This window comes from Musca vetustissima, unplaced genomic scaffold (assembly GCF_032173495.1).
Source record: "Musca vetustissima isolate MV318-11 ecotype Yass unplaced genomic scaffold, APGP_CSIRO_Mvet_v1 utg2116, whole genome shotgun sequence".
Classification (NCBI taxonomy): domain Eukaryota; kingdom Metazoa; phylum Arthropoda; class Insecta; order Diptera; family Muscidae; genus Musca; species Musca vetustissima.
The window spans coordinates 366,192-376,260 of record NW_026882293.1 but is presented as its reverse complement, the minus strand read 5'-3'; the positions used below and the strand labels follow the sequence as shown (position 1 = coordinate 376,260).

The following is a 10,069-nucleotide window of genomic DNA, read 5'->3' as shown; positions in this document are numbered from 1 at the left end:
CGGAGCAGTAATCGACTATACAAATGACAAATTAATGATAAACGATAAAGAAATACCATTGCAATATGAAGGGTCTCGTACAGTAAACTTTATAATTCCAGAAAAATTTGGACTCTTTCACTTTCCAGAACAACGAAATCATTCTGGACAAACAATTCTAAAAGAAGGAATTTATAACGTACAGAATTATAAGTTAGAAATACAAACACCATTTGATAGCTTAAATGAAATCCATCTCAACAAAGACATTATAACTACAGTAAATGCTAAAAACTTCTGTATTGTGGATGAAGAATTCCAACAAACAGAACCCGTACTAAAACAAATCCGCATGTCTCATATGAATAGCGAAGAAAAATCATCTATATTAAAAATAATAAAACGATTCAATAATGTTTTTTACCATCCAGAATCTAATTTGACATTTACTAATGCAATAAAACATAAAATAAATACCACGTCAGATATTCCAATACATTCAAAATCTTATCGTTACCCATATATTCATAAGGAAGAAGTTCAAAACCAAATACAAGAAATGCTCGATAATGGTATAATACGCCATAGCTCTTCTCCCTACTCTGCACCTATTTGGATCGTACCCAAAAAGGAAGATGCAAGTGGTAAAAAGAAATGGAGATTAGTAGTTGACTACAGAAAATTAAACGAAGTGACTATTGACGACCGTTATCCAATTCCGAACATCGACGACATACTTGATAAATTAGGAAGATGCATGTATTTTACAACTTTAGATTTAGCAAAAGGTTTCTATCAAATTCAAGTCGATGAAGCAGACGTACATAAGACGGCTTTTACAGTCGAAGGTGGACATTATGAATTTTTAAGAATGCCATTTGGTTTAAAAACAGCACCCGCAACATTTCAAAGATTAATGAATACCATCCTAAAAGACTATATAAATAAAATATGTCTAGTTTACCTAGATGACATAATAATATTCTCGACATCCCTTCAGGAACATGAAGATTCAATAAGACTTATCCTCAAACGCTTAGAAGAAGCTAATTTGAAAGTACAACTGGACAAATCAGAATTCTTTAAAAGAGAAACCGAATTTTTAGGACACGTTATTACTCAAAATGGTATTAAACCTAACCCAAAGAAGATCGAATGTGTCGTAAATTTCCCAATACCTAAAACTACAAAACAAATTAAACAATTTTTAGGACTAACAGGATATTATAGGAAATTTATAAAAGATTATTCATTAATAGCCAAACCAATTACTACTTTCTTAAAAAAGAATGCACAAATAAATATTTCTGACACTGGATACCAACATAGCTTTCAAACATTCAAAAAACTTCTTACTAATGATCCTATATTAGCCTATCCAGACTTTAATAAAATATTTACATTGACAACAGATGCCAGCAATTATGCACTAGGGGCAGTACTTTCACAAAATGATCGACCAATATGCTATGCAAGTCGCACTTTAAATGAACATGAAATAAATTATAGTACCATAGAAAAAGAATTACTAGCCATAGTCTGGGCAACAAAATATTTCCGACCCTATCTTTTTGGAAGAAAATTCATTATTGAAACAGATCATAAACCTTTAACATGGCTATTTTCCATAAAAGAACCCAATTCTAAACTTATACGTTGGAGACTAAAACTATCCGAATTCGATTATGAAATCAAATATAAAAAAGGAACTAAAAATGGAAATGCAGATGCATTATCTAGAATAATTCCTGAAATGAAGGAAATTAATACAATCGAAGGAAGCATGTTCTCTGAAACCACATGTCCCATAAATTTCTATAAAAATCAAATCGTAATAAAGAAAATTACATCAGGTTCAGTAAAAATTAAAACACTTAAAATATTTGAAAGAACAAGAAAAATATTCCATTTTAAAGACTTGGACAGATCTTCTACTATAACATTATTTAAAAACCATTTCCACCCTACACAAACTAACGCAATTATAATTGACGACTCACTCTTTAATATATTCATAACAACGTACAACGAAGTTTTCAGGACTAATTTAAAAATAGTAAAATGTACAACGATACTAGAAGATGTTGAAGACGAATTACAACTTACCGAAATCATAAAAAATGAACATTTAGACAAAAATCATAGAGGCATTAACGCCGTATTCGAAGAATTAAAACTGAAAATTTACAATCCAAAACTAAAGTTAAGGATAACACAATTTATTAACAATTGTGAAATATGTAATATAGAAAAATATGACCGAAATCCACCCAAAATACCCTTCCAAATAACTGAAACACCAACAAGACCTCGAGAAATCGTACATATAGATGTCTTCTACTCTTTAAATAAAAGCCTTTTTATGACAGCTATAGATAAATTCTCTAAATTCGCAATGGCTTACCAAATTACAGGTAGAACTTGGACGGAATTTAAATCAAAACTACTACAAATAATTAATACAATAGGAAAGATGGATAAAATAGTTGTTGACAATGAACTAGGGTTTAAAGCAATACCAATGCAACAATTTCTAAAAGACGAAAAAATTGACATACATTATACATCCAACAGTAACCACACTTCGAACGCAGACATTGAACGACTACATAACACCATTAACGAACATCTAAGACTTTTAAGACATGACGATCGAACCAGTAATGATACAATTGAAGAGAAAATGATCAGAATCATCGGATTCTACAACAATACAATCCATTCTACTACTGGACATAAACCCATTGACTTTATTAACGGAAAAATCCATGAAGACTCCTACAAAGATATATATGACAAAATAATTTCAAAAAAAGAAAAGTATATAAACAAATTGAATAAAGACAGAAAAGATGTGACATTAGAAGACGGAACAAATTTCATAAAAGAAATACGAGGAGGAAAAAATCATAGGAAATACAGAAAAATAGACAGTACAAAAATAGATGACAATCATATTGAACATTCTACTACCAAACTAAAATACTATAAAACGCACGTCAAACCGAAGAAACGATACCAAGACAGAGATAATCCAACTATTGAAACTTAAACTTTTATCTTTTCTAGACAATGGACCGGCTTCTACTACTGACATTGATTACGATTACAACGGCACAGAATATAGATATACAGGACTTGACTAATAATAATGGTTATATTCCAATAAAAGTTGGAGAATTCAAACCCATTTCACACTACAACACAGTCTTACACATCGTAAACCTAACAGCATACCAATACACATTAAACAATGTAATGGAAAACATCAACACTATCAAAACAACTACACTAGATAATAAACCACTAATAAACACTATAGATACAAATTTTGATCTACTTCAAGCTAAGATAAACAGTCTATATCCTCATTTTAAATCAAAACGTGGATTAGTTAATATATTAGGAAAAGGATTAAAAATAGTAGCAGGAACAATGGACAGTGACGACGAAAAAGACATTGAGAACAAACTTAAAAATCTTTTTTCTGGACATTCAAACTTAAATAATAAAATGGACAAATTGATACAATACAATAATATTATAGCTTCCCAGATACAAAATATAACCACTCATATAAACACACAACAATACAAAATAGAAATATACTTAAATAATTTCAGGAAAACAATACAAAATAAAATAAATACATTAGAAGACGAATTCACATACATGACACAAATTTATCAAATTAATAATGACATTATGTTATTTAAAGACCATATAGACGACATAGGACAAATAATATTTTCAAGTAAAGTAGGAATAATTCCAACAAACGTCCTAACCAAGACCGAACTAGATCTTATAAACGACTTTGACTGTTATAAGGATATTAAAGTTTCAGTCGCTTTTCACAGTGAAAACCTTATAATAATTTTACAAATACCTACTTTATCCAATGAATATTTCTCTAAAATCCACTTTGAACCCATTCCTAATACTTTTAACAAATCTATAGAACTCAACTTAAAAGAAGTTCTAGTTGATTCCAATAACAATATTTATGAACCAAGTGTTGAAAACAAATTATTAAAAAATATGATAAAAATTAACAATAAATGTGTAATAGATATCTTAATGTTTAAAGAGGCTAAATGCCCCATGAAATTTCTAAATGACACAATTGTAAAGGAAATAATTCCTGGTGTCTTAGTATTTAAGAATTTTTATGCTAATATAAATCATAATTGTAATCAAATGAAAGTAAAACAAAAAGGAAATTTTGTAATCAAGTTTGAAAACTGTCAAATTGAAATATTTAATGAAACTTACACAAATATACACATAAAGATACATGATAAAATTATTCTACCCAACATTGTAACTAAAATTAAGGAATTAAAAAACACAACAATTGATACTTTAGAATTAGAATATCTCTCAACAAAACAAGAAAAATATGAAAATGATATTAATGAAATGATATATGAAAGTAAAAAAACTGTATTAATAAGTTCTAGTATTGATTTAATAATTATAATTTCCATAACAGTAATATGTATTTTGTTTGTAATGAAACCCAAACAAAAATTTGTAATTTCGTCGGAGCCTCAATCTAACGGTGGGGGTGTTATAGCTACACCAATGTTTATAATATAATTTATAACGAACCACCTTAATATCTTTCTTTTCTATAAATTATAACGAACCACCTTACTATTTAATTGTCAATCTTTCTTTTCACTCATTCGTAAACAAAACAAATTGAACTTCCGTAATATTTAACTAATTAATTATCATTAACTGCAAATAATTGGGTCAACTTACAAAATACAACTTACAAAAACTAAATAATAATTCATATTGTCAAATAAGCATTTATTATAAGTTCAATCACTTTATAAAATTAAAATTCAAAATCATCAATTCCAAAGAACTGGGTCACAATAGTAACAGTTCTTCGGAATTATTAAAATTAAGATAAGCATTATTCTCATGTAAAAATCATATATAAGCATCGATAAAAATTGTAAAATATCAGTTAGTGTTCAATTTTGAAAATAAATTAACATCTCTCGAAACCTAAAACCGTGTTTTTTTTAAAATAAAGAAACCGGTAAAACTAATCTGCTGAGGGGGTAATTGACAATTACTAATGTGCTCTTCAACTGGGCATAAATTAAATTGGTGCTCTTAAGATCCCTAGCCTCCCATCACTGGTAGGGGTGGCCCTAACCCTTTCTGAGGAAGCGGAGCGTTAAGAAGTACACAACAGGCAGCCTTGAATGCAATCCAGAATCTCCGACCACTGGACATTCTGATTAAATTCCAGGCGGCCAGGTGTGCTTAGAAACCGTTGAACTATGGCCACGCTAGTAACCTAAACATAACGCTAGGTTGTGACCTCTTGAGGGGAAATAGACATATTAGTGACTATGTTCCCTCTCACAGAGACTTTAATAACATCAAAGTAGAATTTCCTAGTAGGGAATCCTGGACTAGTGGCTCCTTACTACTCCAGATCTGTCATTCTTTACAGACGGGTCAAACATGGAGGAAGGCACTGGTGCAGGCGTTTACTGAAGGGAATTAGAAACATATAACTCATATAAACTTAACAATTTCTGTAGCAGAAATCCTTGCAATCACGAAAGCGGCCGAGATAGTAAAATCACTTACTGCCGACATTACGGGACCGGTGACTATATATGTCGATAGTCATGGCGGCCCTTAAGGCGGTGAAGTCGTGTACTATAAACTCAAAAGCAGTTCATGATAGTTAGCTTATGTTGGGTTCCCGGACATAGTAACATTGAAGGGAATGAGATAGCCGACGAGTTTGCTCGAGGGGGCTCACGTCCAATCTTCCGATTGAGAGATCTGTGAAACCACCCATTGGGTATTTCATTTGCAAAATCCCTTTGTTCTACTGCGATGTAATCGGCAACAGATGGTTGAGGGGACCTGGTTGCAGAATCTCAAAATCTATTTGGCCTGAATTCTCTCGCAAAAGAACGTCTTCGCTGCTGGCACATAATAAAAGAGAGATCAACATCATTGTGGGAATCATTACAGGCCACTGCAAGAATAGATCTCTCACATCGATGTGGGACTCAAGCGGAGAGGATTACTGTCGTCTATGTTGGGACGAAGAAGAACTAGAAACAATTGAACATATCCACTGTAAATGTCCATCGCTGATTGGCAGAAGACATAAACAGTTTGGGAAATATGAAATTGATAATCTAGCCTTCTTTTCTAAAATAGATCCTAACCACATCCTAGGCTTTGTCAAAAATCGGACATTGCTAAAATAACAATTTCTTCGCTCTTCTTCTCTCTCTATCTTTTCTCCTTTCTCTTCTACTTTTTCTTTTCTTTCTCTTTGCAGGTAAAAAAGGATGATTACAATGGACATTTAACAACCGTACATCCCTAACCTATAGGGTCCTGTAGCGGTCCGTTTGGATTTTTTTCACATATAGTTCTAAGGGTCTAGATTACAACGAGATATTTTTCTATTGTGGAAATCCAACAGATGCCAACTCAACTAAATCTACTTTGTAATAGATTAGTATGGACTTGTTCGACAAAATAATTAAATATTTTTAATCAACACTTCAGCCGCTTCAAATTGATACGAAAACACAAGGGTTCCAGCGGAACATTGGTGTATCCTATCTCAGGAAATATAGAAAAAATATCTCCGAAAAAAATCAAATATAATGTAATAACACACCATTTACCTTCATCCACTGGCCACACAAAATCCTCCAGCTGCCTTTTCTGCATATTTCCATGGAATGTTTCGACATTCAAATCATTTTTATAATAAAAATTTACATTAAATCCAACACCAATCGCAATAAAATTTATTATTAAAAATATTATAATATTTTTTATTGACATTTTTTTGATATTCTATTAAAAATGTTTCACATTTAAACACTGTATCGAAATGTGATTGCAAATTAAACCGTTATCATTTCAATTAGGAACATAGATAGGAACTTGTGATGGGTCCAAAAAATGATTTCAACTAACTGTTCATTCATAAAAAACTGAGAATGGTTGGGGACATAATTACAACTATAATGGGAACGTATGACAAGAGCCGGATAATATTCTAGGGTTGCCACTCTTGGGAATTTTTTTGAAATTAGGGATATATTAGGAATTATATTTTAATTCCTCGCCTTAGATAGGCCTTGAAAAAATATTCTTTAAAAAATCCACGCCTTAGTTATGCATTGAAAAAATATTCTTTAAAAAATCCAAACCTTAGATAGACCTTGAAAAAATATTCTTTAAAAAATCCAAGCCTTAGATAGGTCTTGAAAAAATATTCTTTAAAAAATCCACGCCTTAGTTATGCCTTCAAAAAATATTCTTTAAAAAATCCAAGCCTTAGATAGGCCTTGAAAAAATATTCTTTAAAAAACCCTCGCCTTAGTTATCCTTGAAAAAATATTCTTTAAAAAATCGGAGCCTTAGATAGGCCTTGAAAAAAATATTCTTTAAAAAATCCACGCCTTAGTTATGCCTTGAAAAAATATTCTTTAAAAAATACAAGCCACTCTTGGGAATTTTTTTTGAAATTAGGGATATATTAGGAATTATATTTTAATTCTTCGCCTTAGATAGGCCTTGAAAACATATTCTTTAAAAAATCCACGCCTTAGTTATGCCTTGAAAAAATATTCTTTAAAAAATCCAAGCCTTAGATAGGCCTTGAAAAAATATTCTTTAAAAAATCCACGCCTTTGTTATGCCTTGAAAAATTATTCTTTAAAAAATCCAAGCCTTAGATAGGCCTTGAAAAAATATTCTTTAAAAAATCCACGCCTTAGTTATGCCTTGAAAAAATATTCTTTAAAAAATCCAAGCCTTAGATGCCTTGAAAATATTATTTAAAAAATAATAATATTTTCAATCTTTAAAAAAATCGATTATCCGGGTTCCTTTTATTTATTTTTATTGTTTTCTTTAAAATAATAAATTTTACATAATTATATATGTTCTTCAATTGTTGAATTTCCAGAACCTTTAGGCTTATTTTGAACAACTTTATCCTCTTCGATAGCATCATTTATGAAGCCTACGTTAAAATTTTGATTCCGCAGACTGCCGTTGAAATCATTGGTGGTTTTGAAACAACATAGATTTTTACGAAGCCACATCTTTACCGATTTCCATAAAGTCTAAAAATAAAATAAAAAAGAAAAAAGGAGAATACAAAGGTCAATAAAATTTTCGAAATATCCGCGTAAAAAATTTATCACGATATAAAATTTAAGTCCGAACGTTTTAAGTTATATTTTTATTTAAATTTTAATTAATACCAAATATTCAACATTTCGAAATAAATTCTATTTTTTATTTTACTTACATTTTTCGGTTTTGGCAGCATCGTTTTTGGACTGCAACATGATTTACACAGCGGCAATTGTTCATAGGCCCTTCGAAAATTATCATTAGTATAGCCATAAATTACCGGATTGATAGCAGCATTCAGAAACATAAGATATTGTGAGATATACCAAAATATACGAAAGCTACTTTTTATCATACTTTCAGTATTGGCAATAATACGGTCACGCATTATAACCAATATGGTAAAGGGTAAACGTAGAACGACAAATACGATAGTTATTATGAACAGGGTTCGGGCCACAGTTTTTTTGTATGATACTGTCAGGGGGTGTTCACGATTTAGGACACGTTTTTCATAACGATCCAACTGTGGGGGATAAATTTGAAAACATATTAAAATAAACTCTAATACTTTAAAAAATCCATGCTTGAAAAAATTCTTTAAAAAATCCACGCCTTGAAAAAATTCTTTAAAAAATCCACGCCTTGAAAAAATTCTTTAAAAAATTCACGCCTTGAAAAAAAATTCTTTAAAAAATCCACGCATTGAAAAAAATCTTTAAAAAATACACGCCTTGAAAAAAAATTCTTTAAAAAATCCACGCCTTAGGTAGGCCTTGAAAAAAATATTCTTTAAAAAATCCACGCCTTTGTAGTCCCCGAAAATATATTCGTTAAAAAACTCCACGCCTTTTGTAGTCCCTGAAAAAATATTCTTAAAAAATCCATCTCACCTTATAAAATATAGCCGTATAACAAATCAGCATTATGGCCAAGGGCAACCAAACCATCACCGTTATTAGAACATACCAGTATTTTGGTAAAATACTGGGATTTTCTTTACAATACATCTCCGTGAAGTTTTTCCAATGACGAACCTGAAAAACGGAACTTTGTAAATAAAAAAAAGTTAATAATTCCAGATCTTACCTTATATGTCCGATATATGGCCAAAGGCAAGGCTATCAAAATCCCTGCCAACCATGTAAAGAATATGACAATTTTGGCTCCTCTCATTGTCAAACGGGCCTCACTCGGCAAAACAATGGCCGTTAAACGGTCATAGCTCACCGCAGAAAGGTTCAACACGGCTGTTATTAAAAATGCCCCCTCCAAAAATCCTTCCAATTTACAGCCAACCGATCCGAGTAAATAATTTTGATAGAAATCATTTATGAGAAACATCGAGGGACATATTAAGAGGGTTAATAAATCCGCCACTGCCATATTGGCAATAATTAAATTTGTTGGAGTTCTCAAGGCCCGATTTTTAACAATCAAACGTACGATAATATAATTGCCAATTAAACCAAAAATCAGAACCGGTACAAAGGTACAGATTTTTATGATCATCTCCGATTCTGGAATGTGTAGCCATATGCGATCCTCGGGGAAATCCCATTTGCTGAAATCGAACTAAGGGTGCAAGGAATCAAGTTATATTTGCAGGAAAATTTGAAGAAATTTGTTTTGGGTATACCTGGCTATCGTCCGACATTTTGTCTGGCTGGTTTGTCATTAATTAGCACAACGGAAGTTTAACATTTTGTAAAAATTCGGAATTATTGTTGTCAATATTATATTACCCCTCTATTCGAAGGTTGGAATAATTCTGGTAGCAATCTGATTTAATTAGGTCTGTTACGAGTCACCATCTGTTTATTGCTTTATTTGGTACCAAATTGTCTCCATCATCAGTCAACCTGTTATCATTTCCATTAACGTTTTATCAGTTGTACAGATAGGTTGGCGGCGGGATGCCAAGAGCTTCTGT

General features: G+C 31.3%; 1 protein-coding gene across 1 annotated transcript; it reads right to left on the bottom strand.

The window, feature by feature from the left end:
- Positions 1–7,931: 7,931 nt before the first annotated feature.
- LOC133328592 (neuropeptide FF receptor 2-like) lies at positions 7,932–9,793 on the bottom strand. The gene is made up of 5 exons (XM_061537149.1): positions 9,776–9,793; positions 9,226–9,711; positions 9,030–9,173; positions 8,312–8,662; positions 7,932–8,123 (listed from the first exon to the last, which is right to left on the bottom strand). Exons 1-5 carry the CDS (start codon positions 9,791–9,793, stop codon positions 7,932–7,934), a joined length of 1,191 nt encoding a protein of 396 aa, XP_061393133.1.
- Positions 9,794–10,069: the final 276 nt, after the last annotated feature.

Coding starts and splice junctions, on each gene's coding strand:
- LOC133328592 (XM_061537149.1), bottom strand. Junction 9,174..9,225: donor CCATATATCGGACATATAAG/GTAAGATCTGGA, acceptor TCCGTTTTTCAG/GTTCGTCATTGGAAAAACTT. Junction 8,124..8,311: donor TGCTGCCAAAACCGAAAAAT/GTAAGTAAAATA, acceptor TTTTATTTTTAG/ACTTTATGGAAATCGGTAAA.